The sequence below is a fragment of the Chiloscyllium punctatum genome, chromosome 19 (genome assembly GCF_047496795.1).
Source record: "Chiloscyllium punctatum isolate Juve2018m chromosome 19, sChiPun1.3, whole genome shotgun sequence".
Classification (NCBI taxonomy): domain Eukaryota; kingdom Metazoa; phylum Chordata; class Chondrichthyes; order Orectolobiformes; family Hemiscylliidae; genus Chiloscyllium; species Chiloscyllium punctatum.
Window position 1 is genome coordinate 87,114,699 of NC_092757.1, and position 26,970 is coordinate 87,141,668.

Here is a 26,970-nt window from a genome sequence, read left to right on the forward strand (position 1 = left end):
TGCTGTTGGCGGCACCGTGCACTAAATGTATCAGTCAAAAATGGATTGGACAATCCATCTCTACTCAGACGGATGAGACTATAAGGATTATTCCGGCAAGGCTGTCCTCTGGCAGGCACGAGGAAGTCGTTAATATCGTCCAGAATGATCAGGACATAATTCAAAGAGAAAGACTAGTAGAGAAAGCCCCTCTACGGTTGGGTTCATTTAACAGCCGGACGACTTTTAATTCTAACTTTAATGGGCCATTTGTTTTTAGTCGATATGGAGAATCAGAGCAATGAGGAGAGGTATGAAGGTAGGATTATTCACCCGGTAATTGGGGAAACAGATAAATTTGAGTTAATAATTAAGTACCCGATAGAAGATTTTAAATGTAATTATTGTAATAATATCTGTAACACCACGGGGATGTTTAGGAAACAGTTAGATATGTAAAGGAATTAAATCAGTGAGAATTAGGTGTAGTAAATGTGAGTAGGAAGGGAATTATCAAACAGTAGCATGCCACTATCCAAAGTGTACTAAAAATGATGATAATAGTAGTAATAGTAATGAAGAAGGTAAGATAGAAAAATTATATCAGTGTGAAATATGCCCGTTAAAATTTAAGACCGCTCGAGGATTGGGGTAACGTGAAAGGCATGTACATCCCATCTTGAGAAATGAGAAGAGAGAAAAAGGAAAGCCAGACTAAGGATAAGTTGGAAAATAGAGAGGGAAATAAGAGGGGAATATGGTCTAAGGGAGAGGTGGAAAAGTTGCAACAATTAGAAGTAGAGTTTAGTGGCTGTAAAAATATTAATAAAGTTATTGCGGAGAAAATAGGTTCTAAAACTGCAGAACAAATTTCTGATAAAAGGAGGTTATTAAATAAGAGTAAAAATCGCGATAATGATAAGAGTATAGATCAAGAAGTGGTCCTTTAATATTAGTGACAATAATGAAATGGAGAATAGTGACCTGGTGATAGATAAGGTAATGGAGGAAGAAAGATTGAATGAACAGAGTGGGCAGGAGAATAATAATACTATGAAGAATCTAGGTTATAGTGGTAGGTCACTAACAGAATTAATTAAAATAATTGAGGATGTTATGGGTAGGAATAAAGGTATTAGTAAGGAACATGATAACATTATGGGTATGATAATGGACAAATTAGGAAGGAATAAGGAAGATGGTACATGTAAGAAGATAACTCATGCTAAACGAGTAGGGATAGTGGACAAAGAAGGAATAGGAAGGAAAATAAAGCTAAAAGAAGGGTAAATTTAAAGAAATGCAGTTTTTATATAAAACTAAGACAGTACCTGGCAAGAACCCTAATGGGGGCCCCAGTTAGGTGTGAATATCCCCTTAGTAAGGAAGACGTAGAAGATTATTATAAAGGGAGATTAACTAATCCTAATGATAAGAATAACTTAAGAGGTTTTGCAAAATATAAAAGTCAAGGGGAGGGATCGGTAGGTGGGATTCTGACTGGTCCTGTGACGGTGGAGGACGTGAATCTAGCCGTAAAGGCGATGACGTAAAAATCTCTGCAGGGCCGGATAGGGTAATGCTGAGGGAGATAGTTAAGATATTTAATAAACATAATACATTACTTCCTAGATTATATACTATTTGGATAAAAACCAGTAAAATACCAGATCAAATGAAAATAAGTAGAATGGTATTGATTCCCAAAGTGAGTGAAGAAGGGTTAAAGGGTATTAATAATTGGAGGCCAATAACTATAGGGCCGATTATGTTCAGAATATTTACAAAAATTGTAGCCAGTAGATTAAGTAAAGTGATAAATCTAAATAAAAGACAGGTTTTATGGCTGGTGTAGCAGGATGCAAGGAAAACATTAAAATCCTAGAAAATATTCTTAATGGGGTTAAAAAGAACAAGAGAGATTTAGCGGTAGGTTTTGTGGATCTCGCAAAAGCTTTTGATACAGTAGGCCATAAACTAATTATAACAGCTCTGAAAAGACTCCAGCTCCCTTTAATGTTTATTAAATTGATTACAAATTTATATGAGAATAATTGTACTCAAGTGGAAGGTTTTAAGTGTAAAACTGGAAAAATTGAAATTTTAAGAGGAGTCAAGCAAGGTGATGCATTGTCACCGATTCTTTTTAATATTGTAATGGACCCTTTAAGTACCATCGAAGAGAAGCAGAAAGGAATTTTTTAGGGTTAGATGGGAATGGTTTCATTGCGTGACATTAGCGTTCGCGGATGATATAGCATTAATTAGTCAATCGTACGAGGTCTACAATCTAAAATTGGTGGAAAAATTTTGTAATATGGGAATGGAGGTCAATATAAAGAAAATGAAAGGATTTTACTTTACTTGTAGAAATAAGACAGTTATATATAATGATAGAACTAATTGGAAGTTAAATGATGGGATCATACAATTTATAGAACCAGGAAACACTAAATATTTAGGTGCCAAGATAGATCTGTGGATTGGAGTAAGTAAATCTGACTGGGAAAGCCAACTAGATATATGGATAGGAAATTTTAAAAGATCCCCCTTAAAACCAGTACAGAAAATAGAACTTTTAAAAACATTTTATTCCTAAGCTGTGTTGTTATCTAACTTTATCAGAAGTTTCTATTAATTATCTTAATAAACTAGACAATATTATCAAAAGTGCAGTTAAAGAAATTTTACACCTCCCGCAATCCATCACAGATGGAGTGTTATATGCCAAATCCCATGATGGTGGCCTTGCTTTAAACAGACTGTCAACCTTTATTCCAATTTTGATTGAGGAAGTATGGGACACTACATAAATCCGAGGACGAAATTTTGCATGCATTGTTTCGGTTAGAGGGTGATAGTGTGGTTGTGAAAATGCACAAATTGAGTAAATTAAAAGTATTGGAAAAGATCTGGAACCCGAATATTAATCGGCAATTGGATGAAGAGGATACTATCATGGAAGATAGTGAAGACGAGATGGATGAGTTTGAGTACCAACTATGCTAATTGGCAATCTATAGAAGTACAGAGGTGGATGGCCCTCCCCTGTCAAGGGGCAGGTGTTCATTACTATAAGAATGCTAATGTATCCAACAACTGGTTGACAAAACTACAATTTATGAAGACATCCAAAGTTGTTAATTCGATCTTGCTAAGAACAAATTTATTTCCAACACGGGCATCATTGTCATATGGAAGGCCGTTTAATATCAAGAATTGCAGAAGATGTAATGATATTTCGGAAATGTTTGCGCATTTGGGTGGTGCCCTTATGTCAAAAACGTGAGAATTAAAAGGCATAATAGGATAGCAGAAGAGTTAGTCAAGTCCGTTAGGAAGAACGGGTGGACTATATATAGAGTCGCAAATTAAAGATGATGCCGGAAAACTTTGGATACCGCATTTAATCTTTAACAAAGAACATCAGATTGTTGTGGTGGACGTGACTCAGAACGGACCTTCAGATCAACTCTCTTGAATTGGCTTGAAGAAAAGATAAATATAAACATCTAGGAAAAGAGATAATGGACCTCATTGATGGAGGAAAGATATCTTTTTATGGGTTTGTGATTGGAGCTCGAGGGAAGTGGTTCGAAAAGAACAGTTAATGAAAGACCTCGGGATTTTGGAATTTAAACCTTTTGCACAGAATATCACAACCCTAACTTTATCTTTGACCCTTAACTTCTACGGATCTTTATGGACTCTTAATATCTCCTATCGATGCATTTTAATAAGGTTTTTAGGTATTTTGATAATTTTAAATGTTTTAAATTTTGATTTTAATTAGTTTTAAAATTTAAGATTTTATTAATAAAATTGTATTGTTTTAGATCACTTAGTTAATTGGTCGTGGGTAATTCGAGGTGGTAAATAAAGTGCACACTACACACAACAAATGAGTGGTAATTTAGTCTAACGGTTGATGACCTCCGCTCATCCCTTGCCTCGCTGAAATTCTGATTCACAATGTTTTATACCATCCCCTTAAGATCATCTGGCTGTGGTTTTGCTAGATAGGGGTATTCATTCGTCGACGAGCGACGTTAAAATCTCAAAGGGCACGATTCATTGCGTACGGTAAGTGCATAAAACTAGCCATGATGCGGAGTTGCCGGTGTTGGACTGGCATGGACAAAGTTTTAAAAATTACACAACACCAGGTTATAGTCCCAAAAGGTTTATTTGGAAGCACTAGCTTTTGGAATGCTGCTCCATCAGGTACCTGTGGAAAAGGATCATAAGATGCAGAATTTATAGCAAAAGATTAATGTCACAGCTGAAATGATACATTGAACAAACCTAGATTGCTGTTAAATCTTTAATCTTTTTAGAATGGGTTGTAGGTTTCAGTTCATTAATATTAAATCCCACAACTTCTTTTAAGTCACATTGTGTGTTTTGTTTTCAGAATATGCAGGCAGTCAATCCATGTAATATTTTATAAATTCCTACTTTGGAAATAGAACCAGTCTGACTCAAGATTGGGATGCAGACAAACTAACCGCGCACCATTAATACATTGAGCTAAGATGCCACTTTTTTTTTATAAAACTTTATCGAGAGAATGTGCCTTAAAAGAAGTTCTAGGATTTACATATTCATGAATCAAAACCATTCTAAAACATGAAAGACTTAACAGCAATGCAGGTTTGTTCAATATATCATTTCAGCTATGACCGTAATCTTTTGCTATAAATTGTCTTACAATTCTGCTCCACAGCTACCTGATGAAGGAGCAGCGCTCTGAAAGCTAATGCTTCCAAATAAACCTGTTGGATTATAACCTGGTGTTGTGATTTTTAACTGTATTTAAGTAGAGCATTGAAGTACCATTGGGGCATTTTTCTTTAAGACTCGATATTGTTGAGCTTAACGTCAGTGTTGAATGAAAGAGGCTTAACTAGCACATTAATATTGCTGATAATGTGAGGTTCGGTTCAGTTCAGACATTACATGTTTCCAATACAGCAAACCCATTCCATTAGATTGCTATTTATTATTTTCTGTAGAAAAAAATCTATAATTTCACTGTCAATTTTTGTTTTAAAAATTCATGATCCTCCAGTTCTAATTTGATAAGAGACTTGATCTGATCAAATATTTCGGTCTTTCTGCAGATTGGAATATCTTTCCTCTTGCTGGGGTGTGATTAAAATTTACAGTTAAAATATTAGTAAATTAGGAGGTTAAATGATCTGTCCCATTTGTTCTTTTTCCAGGCGTGCTGTTGTGATTGTTGACTTAAAGGTTGTCAAACCAGCTGATCAGGTGAATGGGAGAATTGGTAATCCAGTGCCAATCAATGAAGGCAAGTGTCATGTTTTCTCACATTTATATTAGAGGTGAGCATGTATTTTTAAAAAAAAATCTTTAGAGTTCAGTTTTAATTCTTGTTATATCTGCCATTATATATAATCCCCCTGACTCCGGCTGGGAATGGTTCTGTGGATATGTTCTGATATTTCATCCAACTGGCTAGCCCAGATAGTTATGTATCAGAAAGCTATTTATGCAATAATCCCATTCTTGCCCTAATTACACGCATGTAGTTTATGCGGCATTTGCAGGACAAAGATCAGAAGTTAAACTTCAACTCATCTATACTTCCAAGAATCTTTCCATTCTCCCAGTACTGTGTTCCTGTTACTCGTTCCAAAGTGAATCAACTCTTTTTTTTTTCTGCATGAAACTCCATTTGCAAACTCTCAGTTCAGCTCTGCAGCTTATCTATGCCCCTCTGTAACCTACAACATCCTTTGTCACTATCCACAACTCTACCGACCTTAGTGTCATCTGCAAATTTACTGACCCATCCTTTAAATTACCTCACCCAGGGCATTTATATAAAGGACAAGCAATGGTGGGTGGCACGGTGGCCCAGTGATTAGCACTGCTGCCTCTCGGCGCCAGAGACCCAGGTTCAATTCCCGTCTCAGGCAACCGTCTGCATGGTGTTTGCACATTCTCCCAGTGTCTGTTGGTTTCCTTTGGGTGCTCTGGTTTCCTCCCACAGTCCAAAAATATGCAGGTGAGGTGAATTGGCCATGTTAAATTGCCCGTAGTGTTGGGTGAAGGGGTAAAGGTAGGGGAATGGATCAGGGTGAGTTGCTCTTCGGAGGGTCGGTGTGGACTTGTTGGGCCGAAGGGCCTGTTTCCACAATGTAAGTAATCTAATCAACTCGAGGGATACTATTGCTAATTATAGCTTTCCTGCACCTGCTTCCCTGGAGTGACCGAACTTTATGCAGAATTGAGATCGAACTTGAAATCTCCTTTTTATCTGTAAGGTACGACTGTGCACTTAAGCAGCTCAGCATTTCAAGGAACATATCTGATTGAATGATGTTATGGTTAGACTTGTGTATTCTTTCTGTCTCTCATAAATTTCAGTTAACATAAAGTAAGTCAATATTGGTAATGCAGTATATGTTAGATCAAAAATGATTAGTCTTTGCAGGCTATGAGAATGTTGTGTTTTTGACTTAAATTGAAGATTATCAGAATTTTTTATATTTTTGTTGTGCAGGTCAGGCACAGCAATCAGCTGCTCTTGCCAATCAGTCAGCAGCCAAACCAATGCAAAATGGCTATGCACCTGATACTGCTTCAGGTAAGAATGGTGTAAAGACAGTTGTACATAATATTAAATCAAGCACTACATCCAATGCTGAATGAAGGTTGCAATATAATGAAGGTGTAAATGTTGGAGTTTCTTTCTAAACACTTGTAAGCCAAATGGTCTATAGCATTGAGAGTACAATTTCTTTCCTTTAAAGCACTTTGAATTTTATCTTCAAGTTTTTAAAAAGGCCAAGATTGAGAGTGACCAGAGTGCTGTCAAAGACTGTCAGCATGACGGGCTGAAACGTCGATTCTCCTGCTCCTCGGATGCTGCCTGACCTGCTGTGTTTTTCCAGCACCACATTTTTCAACTCTGGTCTCTAGCATCTGCGGTCCTCACTTTCTCCTCATGACTGGTTGAATGGCCACTTCCTATGCTGTAAAGCTCTCTATTTATTCTAATTAATAAATAATAATGAAGAAAAAATCTCAAAAGAGAAGACTTAATTTGCTAAAAGTCTTTCAGTTATTTACTGCACTTTAATTTTGTTGAATGTAAGTTTGTAAATTCGACCACGAGCATAGCCCAGAGCCTTGTATAAAAGTATCAAGTCTTTTTTTCAAAAAGTATTAATATGCAAAATATGTCTTGTAGTACACAGTACCCTAGCAAAATCTGAAAGCAGGATATCAAGCAAGCCTAGTGGTATCAGGGGACCACCCAGCAGCTCTGCAGGATCACAGACCAAAGTGGTGCCCATTGCTTGCCTTAACCCCTACCAGTCAAAGTAAGTGAGCTCAATCTGTTTTAATTGTGTCTTTAATTTATTTCCTCAAAAACTGAATAATTAGTAATAGCCTTCTGCAAACACAAACTAGTGAATAACAATTAGTTATTATTTTGCAGGGAATTCCACAAAAGAACTTTTATTTTTACATTCAAACAGCAACTTGTTTTGAAGTCATTCTCTGCACCTTTTCTGCTTTGAAACATCAACAGCTTTAATGAACAGTTTTTACAAATTATGTAAATACAAAATTGTGCATACATCGTGAAGGTTGTGCCAGTAAAAGCATAGGACTCTCGGAGGCTGTTTGTCTCATCAAGCCCCATCTTTCAATAGACCTGATGTATTTTGCTCTTTCATGGATTTTGCGCTCCTGAATAAATCTGAAGGATGTGAATAACAGGTAAAAAGAAAGTAGAGATCAATACCTTTGGCTAATCCCTGTCTCCCAAGGGTAATCTTGCAGAATTATAGGATATTACTATAACACTACATTAATTCTAATTGACAAACTGTGTTTTTCATATGACATTTCCATTGCCCCCAGCAGTACAAAAATACATAGAGAATTTGATCACTGATCTGTTCTTGGACGTTTAGCCTTCAGGATATCTTAACCAAATATTTAACAAAAAAAACCAAAGACATGCAAATGCTGGAAATCAGAAACAACATCAGAAATTGCAGTAAAAACTCATCAGATCTGGAACTATCTGTAGACAGAATGCAGAGTTAACGTTTCTGGTCCAGTGACCCTCCTTCAAAGCTGATTAGCTAGGTAAATATATCCACTTGTGGTGGAAGGAGGTGATGGTAAAGGTCATCCTGGGAGAGTGAATAGCTGCAAGCGGGTCCCTCTTGTTCTCACCTTTCACCCCACCAACCTTCACATGCAAAGAATAATCCTCTGCCATTTTCGCCAACTCCAACACGACGCCACCATTAAACACACCTTCCCTTCCGTCCCACTGCCTGCATTCTGCAGAGATCGTTCCCTCCGGGACAACCTAGTCCACTCCTCCATCACACCTGTCCCTTTAACTCTTCCATGCTGACCATCCAAGGCCCCCAAACACACATTTCAGGTTAAGCAGAGTTTCACTTGTACCTCTTTCAATTTGGTCTATTGCATTCGTTGCTCCCAATGTCGTCTCCCTCTATGTTGGAGAGACAAAATATCGACTGGGTGATCGCTTTGCTGAGCACCTTCGATCTGTACGCAATCAGGTCCCAGACCTTCCTGTGGCTTGCCACTTCAACACACAATCCTGCTCCCATGCCCACATGTCTGTCCTTGGCCTGCTGCAATGTTCCAGTGAAGCCCAATGCAAACTGCAGGAACGGCATCTCTTCTTCCGACTAGGCAAGTTACAGCCTGCCGATCTCAACATTGAATTTAACAACTTCAGATGATTATCCCATCTCGAGCCCTCTGTTTTCATTCTGCTCTGTAATTTTATTTCATTTATTTTACTTATCTTTTTAAATTTTTTTTTCACTTCTGTCTCTCTTATTTCATGTCTCTTGTCTCTCGCGCTCTCTCTCTCTCTTGCTTCCCACTCTCATCACCTTTTTCTTCTCCTCTTCCCCATTTGCTACCCTTCTCCCCGTTTTCCTTTTTGCCTCTGTTTCACCCATCCCCCACATAATTTGTCACATAGCACTGGCTTCAGATTTGGTCATTCACAGCTCCTAATCTCCCTATAATCTCTCTTTGCACTGTTATTATCACCTCTTTATTGCTGCCTTTGCTTCTGGAACCATGACTCACCTTCTCTCAGACCAGTATAAATACCTCCCTATTTCTCCCTTTTTTAAGCTTTGACAAAGGGTCAGTTTAGACTCGAAACGTCAGCTCTTTTCACTCCTTACAGATGCTGCCAGACCTGAGATTTTCCAGCATTTTCTGTTTTGGTTTCAGATTCCAGCATCCGCAGTAATTTGCTTTTATCCAGCTGCTAATGGGGACAGTTAGTGGCTGTTTATGGTAGCAGTGCCTTGTGTGGGATTTGGGGATAAGGAGATGGGAGAAGGTGCATAGGCACTAAAATTATTGAACTCTGTGGCTAGTCCAGAAGGTTGCGGACTTTCCAGGTGGAAAATGAGGTGCTGTTCTTAAGCTTGCATTGATCTTCACTGGAGCACTGTGACAAACTCAAGACATAGATGTTGACCAGGGAATACTTTGTTGCATTGAAATAGCTGGCAATCAAACTCATGGTACCAATGTCAAGCAGCTATTCATTCTGCCAGGCAGAGCTGTACTAATTCCTTTTGTCTACTCGATTGTTTATCTCTCTACCTGGGCTCCATCTTCACCTATTGTTTACTCTTTTCTTTTCCCCCTACCCCATCTCTAGCACATATTTTCCTTTCTATAATCCGTTTTGAAGAAGGGCCACTGAATCTGATGAAATGTTAACTTTGCTTTCTGTCCAAAGTGAGTTGGGTTTATACTACTGAGTTTTTACAGCAATTTGATGTTTCCAACATCCGCAGGCCTTTGGTTTTTTGTTAAATATTTGGTTTAGATCGCTTGAAGGCTATCTGACCCAGATGCTGCCAGACCTGAGTTTTTCCAGCCATTTCTGATTTCGGCAACCAAATATTTAATCACTTCAGAATCAAATTAGCATTTGCTGTATTGTCTTTTCTCTATTCTCTAGAATATAGAAATTTTCTGCAGTTTCTTGAGTCTTATGCCAACTAGTTTTTTTGTGTCTTACCATATGTGTCAAAGAAAAGGGCTTCACGTTAGCAGATGGTACAAGGATTAGGGCATACAGATTTAAATTTTTAAGCAGAAGATATGGAAGAATGTGAGGAAGGACTTTTTACACAGTTAGTGGTAATGGCCTGGAACTCATCGCTGGAAGTGAGACAATTGATGATTTCAGAAGGGAATTGGGTGGGCATTTGGAAGAAATAAACTTGCTGGATTACAGGGATAGTGTGCTTAAATGCAACTATCTGAATTGACCTCTAAAAGAGCCAAATGGTTGCCTTCTGAGTCATTATAACTCTATGGAGATGATCTGACACTAATGAAACTGTCATTTGAAATTTGGGCAAAATCAGGTGTGAATGAAGTCTAGTTCTAAGTCACAATTTACTTTATTTTTAGGAAATGGAAGAAACGCCCGTTACTTTGTGCTTATCTGTAAAGCTGGTCTCTTCTCAAGCAGGGGTGCACAGTATTTATAAGCAGCTGCTGATTTTAAACATCAAGATCCAGTAAATGTACTCCCTGAGTTGGGAGAAAACAGGAACTGCAGTTGACTTCTGCTTTACCTCTCTTGAAAACATTCAACTATCCCTCTGCCTTGAACGTCTAACTAGAACATAGAATGTTACAGCGCAGTACAGGCCCTTTGGCCGTCTGTTGCACCAACCTTTGAAATTACTCTAATACCCATCTAACCTACACCGTTCCATTATTATCCATATGTATGTCCAATACCCATTTAAATGTCCTTAACGTTGGCGAGTCTATTACTGTTGGAGGCAGGCTGTTCCACACCCCTACTACTCTAAGAAACTACACCTGATCTCTGTCCTAAATCTATCATCATCTCTCAATTTAAAATTATGTCCTGTAGTGTTAGCCTTGACCATCTGAGGAAAAAGGCTGTTGCTGTCCACCCTATCCAACCCTTTCTGATTATCTTATATGTCTCAATTTAGTCACCTGTCCACCTTCTCTACAACAAAAACAGCCTCAATTCCTTCAGCCTTTCCTTGTAAGACCTTCCTTCCATACCAGGCAACATCCTAGTAAATCAATGAACCCTTTCCAAAGCTTCCACATCCTTCCTGTAATGCAGTGACCAGAACTGCACGCAGTACTCCAGGTGCGGCCTTTCCAGTGTCTTGTACACCTGAAGTATCACCTTGTGGCTCTCCCTACCAATAAACGCCAACACACCATATGTCTTCTGAGCAACCCTATCAACCTGGATAAAGAGATCTCTATTTATCTACACTGCCAAGAATTTTGCCATTAGTCCAGTACTCTGCATTCCGGTTACTACTTCTGCAGTGAACTACCTCACGCTTTTCTGCATTAAGCTCCATTTGCAACTTCTCAGCCCAGCTCTGCAGCTTGTCGATGTCCCTCTGTAACCCACAACATCCTTCAACACTGTCCACAACTCTGCCTACCTTCGTAACATCTGCAAATTTACTAACCTATCCTTCTATGCCCATCTCCAGATCATTTATAAAAATGACAAACAGCACTGGCTCCAAAACATCCTTGTGACACACCACTGGTAACTGCTCCAGGATAAACATTTCCCATCAACCATCACCGTCTGTCTTCTTTTAGCTAGCCATTTTCTGATCCAAAATGCTAAATCACCTTCAGTCCTGAAACTCCGTATTTTGTGCAATAGCCTACCGTGTGGAACCCTTATCAAACGCCTTACTGAAGTCCATATACACTATATCAACCACCTTAGCTTCATCCATCTGTTTTGTCACCTTCTCAAAGAACTCCGTAAGATTTACTAAGACATGACCTAATTTCACAAAATCGTGTTGACTATCCCTAATCAAATTATCTTGGAAAGTTCCTAATTTGGTGCATTTCTATATATTTGGTAATCAAGCAGTTAAAAGAACATTTATCTGGTCTGATGTGCTTCAGTGGCCCTGTGTAGCCTTAAGTGAACAAACCAGGTTAAACGTTTTGGCAGCAGTTATCCTCAAAGCAGTCACTCTTTATGCCTGTCGGAAGAAGGTTGTCAAGCATGTAGTCATTGTTATATAGTGCTTTGTGTGGAGCATGACACCAAGCTATTGTCACTTTTAGTGCAAGCAGCAGCTCGGGAGATCTGTTTAAATAAATTAACAGCTGTATCACCAGATAATGAAATTGCAACTACACCTTTTTTACCTGTTATTTTGTGGTTCTAAGTAATGTCCCCTACCAACAGTATTCAGTGCTGATTAAATATATTTGTCATTCTCATTTTGCCCTGATTTATAAGTTTTTTTTTTTTGGCCATCTTTTTATGAAACTCTTCCAATATATTTGTTAATTTTAAGTCTAAAACACTATACTTTGGAAATGGCCAAACTTCAAGTATATTTTTAATCACCTGTCTTGATGGGTTCCAGGTTCCACTAAATATTTCATGATTTCATTTATAAATGACCAAACTCAATCTTTAGTTTACACCTCTTTGCTCTGGCTTTCTGAACAGAGGTAAAGAAGTTGACACACAAATATCTGTTAATCTTTCTAACCCTTTTCAGACCTCTATTTGATCAGCACCTCAAATGGAAAACAATATAGACCAGTTTCTGCAACTAGTCCTTTTAAGTTTGAGCCTGATCACACAACAATCTGGTGAATCTGAAATATGACCTCTGTAAGGTCCTTTATTAAAATTCTTTGTTCAAAACCGATGTAATTTTACAAAGGCTGTGCACAACTGAAGCAAAATGTTGACTTTAGTACTCCACTCCCCATAGAAGGTATTTGTTTGTTTAAAAACCGTAAGTTATGAGAACCTATGAAGATCAGTATTTCTTGCTATAGAATCCCTCTGAACCCCTTATTAAGCTAGTCATTGTTTCAACTCTATCATTGTTGTTAATTCAGTGAGCCTTAATATGAATTTTTTTTTCAAAAGCTATATGCCCTCAATAGTATTCTGAAAGGACTTAAGGCATGATTTAATTTTCAAGCCAATTGTTACTCCCATTTTGGATATGTATCAGGAGCATCTCTCAGTACTTTTGAGAAGTTATTTACTTTGTTATTCTAGTTGTTTAATCTGCCTATTTTGCTTCTTGGAATCTTTTTCCTTTGTGAAAGATGCACTGTTGCATTTAATACCGGTCGTCTTTGTGTCAGTTTGCACATTGTATGCCATGGCTGTTTTCATCATTTTTGTGTTCAAAATGGTACCATAGTGTCATTTAGGCCTCATAAGGATAAATGGAGCATTAGATTAATATTTTCCAAAAACAGGTGCAACTATGTCATTGCATCATTTTGTTAGAATACTGAAATTTCAACCTGAATTTCTTGTGCACATCTCTGGAATGAACCTGCAACCTCCAGACACTGATGCAATTGTGCATCTCCTGAGCCGCAGCTGGCAATGTATACAGTTTTAACTTCACTATTCAAATATTGATTTTTAAATTGTGATTCATGAATTTGTTTTTCATATTAATATCTTAGGTCGTCATACTGTCTGTATAGTTTCTTCAGTTTAAACGTTGCATTTATCCAAAAGATGCATTAGCAACATGACATTATGTTTATATAATAGTATTGCAAATGTTTCCTAAAAAGAGACTGAGCTACAGAAGGTAAACTCAGGGCAGGTAACCAAACACTTAGTCAGAGGTAAGTTTTAGCTGTTTTTTTTTGAGGTTTTCTTTTGAGAATTTCTAGAGTTTATTATCTAGATTTCAGAAACCATGACTGCCAGTGGTTAGCCAAACTCAGTGAGTATTGCAAGGTTCCAGAGATGTATGAAACTCCCAAAAAAGTTGGTTGTCACTTCATTAAAATTTGTATGACAGAGCAGGCATTTGATTTTGTCAGTAGATGTGATTCTTTGGGTTAGACTTGGGTTTGGCAGGTAATGTCAGTGTTATATTTGCTTTTTGTTAAATCAGATATGCTAAAAAATATGCAGCAGTTGCAGTATTCCACATTGGATGAGTAAAACAGTTTCTGCTGCTTCCTTTTTCTTTCCCCCTCTAATTTGTAAGTGTAATGCTTTCAGCTCCGGGTACATTATGGACATAAATATATTACAAAAGTGCTTGGATATGAGTAACTTTGAAGGAAGTTTCTAAGATGTACAGAGCACATCTTAGAAAAAAAGAAGTCCTGCTTTTCTTTTGCTGATCACATTAATCCATTGCATTGTTTAGCAAGTAACAAACCATTTCAGATTATTCTCAAAATTGATTTTTGTGGTTGTGCTAGAGTATTAACAAAGTTGTTAGGTATAGTCTCTACACAGTCTATTCTTTTGAGTTGTTGGCTTAAGTTGTGACATAAAAAGGTTGTATTAAATCTTGCCTTTTCCCTAGGTGGACAATTCGGGCTCGTGTTACCAATAAGAGTCAAATTAGAACGTGGAGCAACTCCCGTGGAGAGGGAAAGCTATTTTCCATTGAGCTGCTGGATGAAAGTGTAAGAATCCTCCTGTGAATGTTGGTGTTGTTTTGTTTATTGACCACTAGGACAGAGTCCCAGTAAACTGCTTCATAATCAGCAGGGGGCAGACTTTCTGTTATTGTTGCTTCATGAGCCTTTGAGGGAGATCTTTGTACATGATGGCCAAATCAATCCATCTCTGTTTGGACTGTTTATACTTAGAGCATTTTTTAAAGTCAACTTATTGATCGACCTGATGGACTTAGTTTTTAAACCTTTTTTAAAATTGTGTATTGATTTATTTTAATTTTTTTTTATTAGCCATGTTGGGTTTATTATTAAGGCTTTTTGGGGGGAAAAAAATCCAATATACTATTTAAAATGATTTGCTAATTTTTAAATACTTGTTTGTATGTTAGAACACTGTACAGGCCAAAGATTTCACAGCGTGGCACCAGACTGTCCAATGGTTTCTGAAGACCTGACATAATTTGATTTTTCTATGGTTGGCACAGCCTGAACTGATCCAACATTAGATTTCAGGCCATCCTGATTATTGCACTTAACAGAGAAGTTTAGAGATGCATTCTAATTGATTTGACAAACCACCTTTCAGATATCATTTTCATACTGCCTAGCCAAAAATATCTGCAAAAAAAAACAGTCGAAGTCTCTTGTTAGTTGATCTAGTGCAGTTGTCTCTGTCAACATTTTTATGGAGACTTTATTGGGCCTGCAGAATTTATTTTTCTCTGCTAATAGTATAATTTTAGCAGCTGTACCATTTGTCACGATGCATAGAATCATATGGTACAGAACAAGGATGTTCGGCCCATCATATCCATGCTGGTCAACAAAAATCTGATTGCACGAGTCGCACTTTCCTCTGAGAGGCTACAGTGACAAAATTGAATATCAAAATTCTGCTTTAATGTCTCGATGGTTTCTAACTCGACTATCCCTTGTGGCAGAGAGTTCCAGTCTCCCATCACCCTTTGAGCGAAAAACATTCTTGTCTCCCCCACTTTCTTAGCCATCTACTTCTTACCTTAACTCTGCCCCTAGATATTGACCCCTCTCTCAATGGGGTGGAAAAAGTGCCTTCATAGCTACCCTATCTACCTATCTCCATTATAATCGTATACAGGTCCCCTGTCAACTTTCACTGCTCCAAGGAAAACAGTACAGCCTAACCAACCTTTCCTCATGGCTCAAGACACCTCAGCAAAGGCAACATCCTGGTAAATCTCACTTGCATCTTCTCTAGAGCAATCGCATCCTATAATGTGGTGAACAGAACTGCATGTGATATTCCGATTGTGGTCTAACTACCATTTTTTTGCAGTTCCTTGTTTGTTCTAAATGTAGTGTCAGAACAGTGAGAAGCAGTTTTATCGGCATATAGCTACTCTCCCAGTTCACTTGGATCAAATTGTACAGTATCTTCACTAAAATTAGTCCCCCTGCCCACTGTAGAAATTACTTTCCTGATCTGTCTTTATCATGTTCTATAACTATCCAAAATCTAACTGAGTTGTACTCATTGTATTCAAAATGCTCCCCTACTGAAAGGCTGTCCACCTGCCAGCTCAAACTTGTGAACATATGGTCCAGCACTGCCACTTCCCTATTCTACATACTGGCTTAAAAAAAAAGTTTTGCATGAAATTTTGGAATTTTCTCCCTCCTACCTTGCACATTTAAAATAATCCCGCTTAAAATTTGGATAGTCAAAATTATTTTTCACTAGCTTATTCTTAAATGTTTCTGAAATTTGATTACTCATTTGCTCCAGTGTCTCCCTGACTATTGGGGTCATATGATACACACCCAATGAAATGTTTATTTTTATTTTTGAGAACTTCTACCCATATGGCTAGCCTTGATAGTCCTTCCAGGATACCATCTCTCTGTATTCCTTAATCAATATTGCAAACTCTGCTTCTCTCTGGACAAATCTGATTTGTCTGTACGCTCTGTAACCAGGAATGTTGAACTGCCAATCCTGCCCATCTTTAAGCAAGTTCTCAGTTAAGTGCTCCCACGTGCCTACCTGCCCTTTATTCATCTGTTTTATTCCTCAGGCTCCTTTTACTTCTGAATATATTCTATTGTGTATTGCTAAAAATCACTTCTTTCTTATGTAGCTCATGTTTTTTTTCTGCCTTCAGGCTCGCTCACTTGCAATTTAGCTTATGATTCCATCCCAGCTTATCTTCCCTCTAAACTACCTGTCAGGGTCCTAACCCTCTGCCAATCTAGTTTAAATTCACCCAAACTGCATTCGCAAAGCCTTCGTTTGAGGATGGTCCCACTCCTGTTCAGTTGTCATCTGACCAACTTCTAGAGGTCCTGCTTCTCTCAGAAATGGTTCCATATCCTCAGGAATCTAGAACATAGAACATACAGCACAGAACAGGCCCTTCGGCCCACGATGTTGTGCCGAACTTCTATCCTAGATTAAGCACTCATCCATGTACCTATCCAAATGCCGCTTAAAGATCACCAATGATTCTGACTCTACCACTCCCACAGGCAGCGCATTCCATGCCCCCACCACACTCTGGGTAAAGAACCCACCCCTGACATCTCCCCTATACCTTCCACCCTTCACCTTAAATTTATGTCCCCTTGTAACACTCTGTTGTACCCGGGGAAAAAGTTTCTGACTGTCTACTCTATCTATTCCCCTGATCATCTTATAAACCTCTATCAAGTCACCCCTCATCCTTCGCCGTTCCAATGAGAAAAGGCCTAGAACTCTCAACCTATCCTCGTACGACCTATTCTCCATTCCAGGCAACATCCTGGTAAATCTTCTCTGCACCCTCTCCAAAGCTTCCACATCTTTCCTAAAGTGAGGCGACCAGAACTGCACACAGTACTCCAACTGTGGCCTAAGCAAAGTCCTGTACAGCTGCAACATCACTTCACGACTCTTGAATTCAATCCCTCTGCTAATGAACGATAATACACCATAGGCCTTCTTACAAACTCTATCCACCTGAGTGGCAACTTTCAAAGATCTATGTACATAGACCCCAAGATCCCTCTGTTCCTCCACCTGACTAAGAACCCTACCATTAACCCTGTATTCCGCATTCTTATTTGTTCTTCCAAAATGGACAACCTCACGCTTGGCAGGGTTGAACTCCATCTGCCACTCCTCAGCCCAGCTCTGCATCATATCTAAGTCCCTTTGCAAACGACAAATGCCCTCCTCACTGTCCACAACTCCACCTATCTTCGTATCATCTGCAAATTTACTGACCCACCCTTCGACTCCCTCATCCAAGTCATTAATAAAAATTACAAACAGCAGAGGACCTAGAACTGATCCCTGCGGAGCTCCACTTGTAACTGGGCTCCAGGCTGAATATTTACCATCTACCACCACTCTCTAATTTCGACCGGTTAGCCAGTTTTCTATCCAATTGGCCAAATTTCCCTGTATCCCATGCCTCCTGACTTTCCGCATAAGCCTACTATGGGGAACCTTATCAAATGCCTTACTAAAATCCATGTACACTACATCCACTGCTCTACCCTCAACCACATGCTTGGTCACCTCCTCGAAGAATTCAATAAGACTTGTAAGGCAAGACCTACCCTTCACAAATCCGTGCTGGCTGTCCCTAAATCTACATCCATACATCCTGCACCGTGTCTCCAGCCTGCATTCATCTGCTGTATTCATCTACGCATTTGTGCATGGCACCTAGTGCAATTTGGAAGTTAATGCCTTTTGAAATCTTGCATTCAGTTTCCTACCTAATTCCCTGAAGTATGCTTGAAAGACCCAGTCTATCTTTCTTCCTATGTCATTGGACTCAAAATGAACCACAAATCTAGCTATTTACATTCTCTGCAGCACTTCTGTGCAATCCTTGACTTGGGAGGGTGGGGGTGATACATCAATGATTTTAAAAATGTTTGAAGTTTAATATTTTGTGGTGTTCGGTTTTTTTTTGGTAATGGTAACTCATTGAATAAGTATTATGTGAATAGCTTTGCCCTTTGATACTTTGCCCAGTTAGTCATGTTGGACAAAGCAAAGCAAATTGGCTAGATACTGAGGGGAAACAAAAGCACAGCTCCAGGGCTAGAGTGGGGAAATGAGATGCACTTGATTTCTGTATCAGTAGGTGGCATGGTCAATGTGGTAAAACAACCTCCCTCTATCCCTTAATCACGGATCCAAGAAATGACTGTAAACTGGCTTATTTGATTGAGGCAGTGTCACGGTTGTACTCATTCAGACCTTGTTGTCAAAACAGTTGAGTGTGGAAAGACCTGTCTTTTTCATGCTATAGCAGTTAACCTCAGTTTTGTGGATGCTTTCACATACTACAGAAAAACCAGGGATTAACTAACTCTCCACTGACTGATTACAGAACCTGTCATCCTTTGCTCGCAAGCAGTTAATCATTACTAGCGTTAGTTATAAAATAGAAACATTAGAGTAGTTACCCAGCAAGTGACCATTTGGCCTGTCATGTCTCTGCAAAAACAACTCATTTTGTTCTTCTTACCTGCCTTTTTCCTACAACCCTGAATTCAAGAGAAGAAATTTAAGACAGTTGCAGCTATATCTGAGAATTCAGTCAAAACCTTTAAATCCAGAGAATGATGAGAATATGTTGACCTTACTACCAGTGGAAATCCTGCAAATACTTGAGATTCATTGAAAAAGAATCTGCAGAAGTAAATACTGACATAGATCAGTGGTGCTGAATGGCTGTACTCTCCGCACTGCCTAAGGATCAGTTAATTCCGTATTATTTGCTGCACGTTCTTAACAGTGATCCATCCTCTTGTCAGTGCATTTGGGTCCAAGAATCTCAAAAAAAAATTCTCCTTATCTGTAAAATCCCAACTAGGAATGTTTGTAACTTTTGAGTCTCAGTTCTGCAATATTTAAGCTGTTAGGCTGCTTTGAGTGCATTTGCAACGTATTTTGACAGCAAAAATTTTAATGACCAAAATTGAGCAGAAACTACATATCCGTTAGGGAAGGCACTTAGTTAACACTGCAGATCACAATTTCCATTAAGCACTTGACCTTAGAACTTCAGAGAATTGTATGGAATGCAATTTGTACCCGACTATTCGGAATTCCTATAATTTTGTCTTTAGTATAGTAAAGGGTTTAAATAAATGTATGGTCTGGCTGGGTCATCAATCATAAAACATAAGACTGCAATGAATTATACAACAAAATCTGACGTTTCCTGGGGTAATTTGAACGTTTACACATACAGGGCAGCCGTTGTATTTCTATTCAGAAGATAATTGAGTGGGATAATCCTTCTAAGTTAAGATTCTGGAATTTAGTTTGCATTTTTTTGAATTAATACAAGATAGAGTTTGGCATGACTACTACTACTTCATGTCTACAGCGCACGAGCCAGTCATTTGGTATATGCCGCAGTATACTCTGAATCTTTTTTTTATCATCCCGCATATCCTTCTCTTCCATTCTTCAATTTGTTTATCCAGACTTCCTTGAAAGGCCCACATTTCTGTTCTGTCCACTCCATGTGGCAATAAAATCTACATTTCCTTCACTGGTGAAGCAATTCTTCCAAACTACTGCTACTTCTGTTTTTGGCTGCACAGTGTTCAACCCTGCCATCTTATTCTAGAATATCTGCTTGTTTCAAGCCATAGGATTTTGTTTCTTCCTTCATCAGCTGATCTAACACAAGTTACAGATTATGCAGAAACTGGATAATGGAATATACTTATGAAGTGCAATTTCCAGTATCGAATAGACTTGAAGCTATTCCCCCTGTTTAAACTTCAAATATGATCAGTGATGTTGAATAATTTTCCCTGTGAAGGAACTCTGAATTGTGTTGCATCTCATCTGTATTTGTGTGTCGCTTCAGCATTTAAACATCAGGTTGGTTTTCATCGTTATCTCTCTGGCTATAATCTTGAAGAATGGATTTAACACCATTTATTTTTCAGAACTTTGTTTTACTATGTAATGCAATTTGTTTTAATCTGCTATTTTGGTTATTATTGCTTTTTTAAACTATGATTGTAATATTTCTGGATATCTGTTTGCTCGCTGAGCTGAAAGGTTCATTTCTAGACGTTTTGTTACTCGATAACATCTTCAGTGGACCTCATGCAAAGCAATGCTTAACATTTCTACGGAGTGGTCTTTGGTTTGAACCATCTATAATTATGGTACTTTAACTCTACACTCCATTTGTTCATCAATTTATGATGGCAGACTGATTTTTTTTTGTTGCATCTGCAAATTTGTTTGTTCATTCTCCTCTGATTGCAGCAATGATTGCCTCCCACTTGGCAGCATCATATTTGATTCTTGGCTGCTTAAGCATAATATTCTTACCATAACATGATGCTGTTTTGGGATCATTTTCCAGTCCCACATATTAGTGGATCTATGCACAAAGAAATATTGATTTGGGTCTGTGTAATCCAATGATTTTTAAAAATTATAAATAGCATTTTTCCATCGTTAAATAAAAATGTCCACTTTTGAAAGGTCCTAGTACTTGTACATAGCCACGTGGGTGACCTATACATTAAAGCTTTTTTTGGTTTAAAAGTCACTGCACTTGTTTTCCATTGCTAATTATTCACAACTTTTGACATGTAGTATTTATTACTAAATCTTATTCACCAAACACTCTATAAATGAGTATTTTTCTGGTCTCTTGTTAATTTCTTCCACCAAAACATCGAGATGTGTGGTTGAAAGAACAGTAATATCTAAAATAGATTCCACTGTACCACTTGTTAAAATACAATAAACTTTAATTTAAAAAGTAAATGGAAGCAATTTGTCTCAAAGCTGACTGTTTAATGGAATAGTTTGGCAGCATTGATTTTTTTTAATGAATTACGTTAAGCACAAAATCACATAAGCTAGGCTGTCCTACTGACACACAATTGAGCATGGTTTTTCACCTGTAGCTTTCCTGCATAGTAATTTCTTGATCGCAGCTGAGACCTCTGAGGCAGTTCCTGATAGAGAAATTGTGTCCTTCACACCTGTTGGAAGGATCATGAGTAAGATATAATGGACTGCCACAGAACCTGCTGGAGCTTATTGATGTTTGCAGTTAACAAATCATATATAGTTTTGATGTTGATGCAGGAATCATCCTTCACTAGGTGCAGAATTCCTATTTATTTGAATTGTTTTGTTTTGCAGGGTGAAATTAGAGCCACAGCTTTCACTGAGCAAGTGGATAAGTACTTCCCACTTATTGAAGTGAATAAGGTAAAGAGCCCTGTGTCCTCAGAAACACATGACAGCACTTAGTACATTGTGTTTATACTCCCAAGATGTTTTCTGGCAAATACTCAGATTTGTACACAAGCAATTTGCTTCCAAAGTGAAGGCAACTGTAGCAGGCGGATGCTTGTACATTCAATAATCTTGTTATATTACATGTGATCGCGAGCTTTACTTCAGATTGAGCTTGAAATGTATCTCTAACAGTCATTTATGTAAAGGAAAATAGCTTTGTTATGGGAATTGATTTAAACTTGCAACTATAAAATCTGCATCCACGCTAAGATGCATTGTAAATCTACAGCTTGGTGTTCCTAATTTTCAAAGTGTAACATAACATATGTGATTGCAAACAGATCCGATTCTATCAGAATGAGGGTCTACCCCTCCCCCACTTTAATTTTGAATCCAACAGTACAAATTAATTAATTGACTTTCTTGGGAGAGGTTAAAGATTTCTTTGTTGAGATAAGATATTGTGTGCCCTCCCTGTGGGCATTTCTTTGCCAAAATGTCTAAATGTGATACAAGTATGAAAGCCAGGGGAATGATATGTCATGAGTTTAACAGAGGGGGTGAACTCTCAGTTTACAGCAGTCCTTTCCTACTGTTACATGGGGCAGGGCATGTTTTGCTCCCACACTGTTTGCAAATTCGTGGCTTTCATGTGTTCAGGACCTACGCGAACTTTAGATGACACTGGACCTGACCTCGTGTTGACTTTGCCTCTTACCTCTGCAGAGCCATTACGGTGATTCTTGCACCAAACGTTATCCCCTTTTGTTATCCCCTTTCTTTACCCCCCCCCCCCCAGGCGTAAATCACTGGGTGACTTTCACTAATGTAACAGGCTCTCTAAACCACTGCTGTTTCCCTGTGTATTTTGAAAGCTAAAAGTGGTGAGCTTTTCATCCAATTCAAGTCAAAAGGCAGTTTAACTTCATATGAAACTTGTAGACTACCGAAGTGTGTACCAGCTCAACCTGTTACACACTACGATATGAAGTGACTGACAACAAAAACATCTGCAACTCAAAAAAAGTTCAATACAACAGTTGTCCCCGCTACACTCCTGTTCTTCAGTGAGACCTGGAATGAAGTATTGGAGAAATTCTACTTGCAAACATATAACAAAATAATAAGGACAAAACTAAACTATTCAGCCCATTGCGTCTGCTCTGCCATTCAGTGAGAGAATGGATGAGCTGATAATCCTCAACTCCATTTTCCTACCTTTTTCCCCATAAAACCTGATTCCCTAAGTAATTAAAAATCTGTCCATTCCAACCTTGAATATGCTTAAAGGATAAATTCCTCCTAATATCTATTTTAAATGGATGATCCCTTAGACTGAGATTAAACCCTCTGGTCTACGCTTCCCCATAGGGGAAACAACCTTTCCACATCTACTCTGTCAAGCCCTTTTACAGACTTTGTTCGAATACCTGCAAGCGTTGCAGGTAGAATTTCTCTTGCACTTGGCCAAGTCGCATTCAAGAATAGGAGTGTGGTGACTAAAACTGTTCAATTGAACTTTTGTTGAGTTCAAACCTTAACTGAAGTCAAATGAGTACCAATTTGGAGGCAACAGTGCATTCCCCTCGCTATCAACTGCTGAATTGAAATACTCACTTTTTTTGTGCTTCACTCCTTATGGTGGCCCATTCCCAGACTTTGGAGGACAGCTGCAAATGAATCCAGTTCATCCCTCAGATGGACTAGCAGTGACTAGACTGATTTTCCTTAACTTTCAAGACTGACGGTGGCTCAATCTCCTGATTCAAATGGCAATGATCTCTTAACTTACATCTGATCAACGGTGTCTCTGACTGGGGCCAACTATCCTGGAGTGGTATGGCATTCAGCCTGACTTTGGAAAACAACCCTGCCCCATTTAAGCATGCCTGAACTCTCCTTTCCATTTATTGCCATATTCATTCTCACATGTACAGTTGGTTTGCTGTGTAAGCTGCAGACTCTTTGTGCCACAAGCTGCCTTGCTTGCCTTTTGCATTCAAGTATGATTATAAGTCTAAAACCACTGCTTGACCCTGTCTGCTAAAATGCCACCTATAAAGCTGAAGCTTTGCCATTTTGCAGTGGGTGAAGTGATGGGCCAGTGACTATTCCTAACAGGTAGATGCTAATTCTGCTGAGTTGTGTAATGAAAGAGATGCAAAATTTGTCATTAGGCTTCTCCCCACATAATGACCTGGGTTGAATAATTATAAGAGGTGATCACAATTATCTGATTTTTGGACTTTGCATAAATAACTTTTAACCTCCATTTATTGTCACCTAAAGGAAATGAAACATTTGGCCCATGATTGTTGTACTGGGTGAATCCAACAAAAATGATTAGAGCATAGAACAATACAGTGCGGAACAGGCCCTTGTGAATTAATCTAAGCCCATCCCCCTATACTATCCTATCATCATCCATATGCTTATCCAAGGACTGTTTAAATGCCCCAAATGTGGCTGAGTTAAGTACATGGGCAAGCAGGGCATTCCATGCCCTTCCACACGACGTAAAGAACCTGCCTCTGACATCTATCTGAAGTCTATCACCCCTCAGTTTGCAGCTGTGCCCCCTCGTACAAGCTGATGTCATCATCCTAGGAAAAAGACTCTCATTGTCTACCCTATCTAATCCTCTGATCATCTTGTATGTCTCTCTTAAATCCCCTCCTAGCCGTCTTCTCTCCAATGAGAACTGACCCAAGTCCCCTCAGTCTTTCCTCATAAGAGCTTCCCTCCAGACCAGGCAACATCCTGGTAAATCTCCTCAGCACCTTTTCCAACGCTTCCACATCCTTCCTGTGATGGGGCGGCCAGAACTGTACACAATATTCCAATTGAGGCTGCACTAGCGTTTTGTACATTTGCAGCATGACATCACTGCTCCAGAACTCTCTCCCTCTACTAATAAGGTGGTACACGATGTGTTAGGTTTTAACAGCACTATCAACCTGGGTGGCAACGTTCAGAGATCTACGTACATGGGCACCAAGATCCCTCTGTACATCCACACTACCAAGAATTTTTCCACTGACCCAGTATTCTGCTTTCCTGTTATTCTTCCCAAAGTGAATCATTTCACATTTAGCTGCATTGAACTCCATTTGCCGCCTCTCAACCCAATTCTGCAGTTTATCCAAGTCCCCTGCAACATTCTTCCACTCTGTCGACTTTAGTGTCATCTGCAAACTTATTAACCGATCCACCTTTGCCTGTGTCCAAGTCATTTACAAAAATGACAAACAGATCTTTGTGGCACACTAGCCAGACTCCAGGCTGAATATTTTCCATCAACCACCACTTGTTGCCTTCTTACAGCAAGCCAGTTTCTAATCCAAATCCCTCTCCATCCTGTGCCTCCACATTTCCTCCAAAAGTCTACCAAGTGGAACCTTATCAAAGGCTTTACTGAAGTCCAGTTACACCATGTCAATTGCCCTACCCTCGTCCACGTGATCGGTTACCTTCTCAAAAACCTCAATGAGACATGACCTGCCCTTGACGCAAAACCATGTTGACTATTTGAAATCAAATTGTTGCTTGCTAGATGATCATAAATCCTATCTGTTGTAATCCTATCCAAAAGTCTTCCTACAACAGACTTAAGGCTCACTGGTCAATAATTACCTGGGTCATCTCTACAGCCCTTGAACAAGGGCACAACATTTACAATCCTCTGGTACTAAACCTGTAGACAATAATGGGTCAAAGGCTCCACTATCTTCTCCCTAGCTTCCCAGCGAATCCTCTGATAAATCCCATCCGGCCCAGTGGACTTGTCCACTTTCACTCCTCCTCCTAGAATTGATAACACCTCCTCCTTACTTACCTCAATCCTTTCTAGTCTAATAGCATGTATCTCCGTCTTCTGTACAATATTCTCCTTTTCCTGAGTGAAAACAGTTGAGAAATATTCATTTAGCACCTCTCCGATCTCCACAGGGTCCACGCACAACTTCCTACTTCTGTCCATGACTGGCCCTATTCCTACCCTAGTCATCCTTTTATCCCTTCTTCACCTCATCTGAACCATCTTGTCTCCCTCTTTCATTAACCAGAGATAAAATTTCTTCAGTAAATCATGGTTCCCTTACCTTATCACTTCCTCCCTGCCTGACAGCGACATATGTATCAAGGGCACGCAATATCTGTACCTTAAACCAGCTCCACATTTCAATTGTCCCCCTCCCCTGCATTTAGCTACCCCATTCTATGCCTCCTAAGTCTTGCCTAATTGCATTATAATTGCTCTTCCCCCATCGGTAACTCTTGCCCTGTGGCATGTACCTATCCCTTTCCATCACTAAACTAAACTAAACCTAACCGAATTATGGTCACTCTCCAAAATGCTCACCTACCATTAAATCAAACACCTGGCCTGGTTCATTACCAAGTACCAGATCCAGTGTGGCCTACCCGCATTTCCCCCTTGTCAACCTTTTGATATACTATGTCAGGAAACCCTCTTGCACACATTGGACAAAAACTGATCCATCTGACGTACTAGAGTTACAGCATTTCCAGTCAATGTTGGGGAAGTTAAAGTACCCCACAATGACCACCCTGTTCCTTTCACTTCTACCCAGAATTATTTTGCCAATCCTCTCCTCCACATCCCTGGAACTGTGTGGAGGCCTCTTTTTTTTTTTAAAACAACTCGCAGTAGTGTGACTTCTCCTCTCCTGTTTCTAACCTCAGTTCATACCACCTCAGTAGACGAGCTCTCATCAAAAGTTCTTTCAGCCGCTGTTATATTGTCCTTGACTAACAAAGCCACACATTTTCCCCTTCTTTTACTACCTTCCCTGATCTTAATGAAAGATCTAAACCTGGAACCTGCAACATCCATTCCTCACCCTGCTCTATTTATATCTCTGAAATGGCCACAACATCAAAGTCCCAGGTACCTATCCATGCTGCAAGCTTATTCTGGATACTCCTGAACCAGCTTGCTGTCTGCCAGCATACTCCTGTGAAATCCTGTCCATGTCCTCCCTACTCAATGCTGTGTACTGGAGCTACACAACTGGTTTCCATCCCTCTGCTGAGCTAGTTTAAACCCACCAGAAAAACAGTAGCAAATTTCCCATCCAGGATATTAGTACCCTCTGGTTCAAGTGAAGAACATCGTTTGTAGAGGTCCCATCTTCCCCAGAATGAGCCTCAATAATCCATTTACCTGAATCCCTCCCTCCTGCACCATCCCT

At 39.1% G+C, this 26,970-nt stretch overlaps 1 protein-coding gene across 1 annotated transcript in view; it reads left to right on the top strand.

Annotated features, from left to right (window-relative positions):
• The window catches only part of rpa1 (replication protein A1), a 90,126-nt gene that overhangs the window by 20,788 nt on the left and 42,368 nt on the right, over window positions 1-26,970 (top strand). Inside the window, exons 5-9 of the mRNA XM_072589983.1 lie at window positions 5,205-5,293; window positions 6,512-6,595; window positions 7,202-7,334; window positions 14,397-14,499; window positions 21,659-21,727. Coding sequence (XP_072446084.1) covers window positions 5,205-5,293; window positions 6,512-6,595; window positions 7,202-7,334; window positions 14,397-14,499; window positions 21,659-21,727 — 478 coding nt within the window. The remainder of the gene's footprint in view (window positions 1-5,204; window positions 5,294-6,511; window positions 6,596-7,201; window positions 7,335-14,396; window positions 14,500-21,658; window positions 21,728-26,970) is intronic.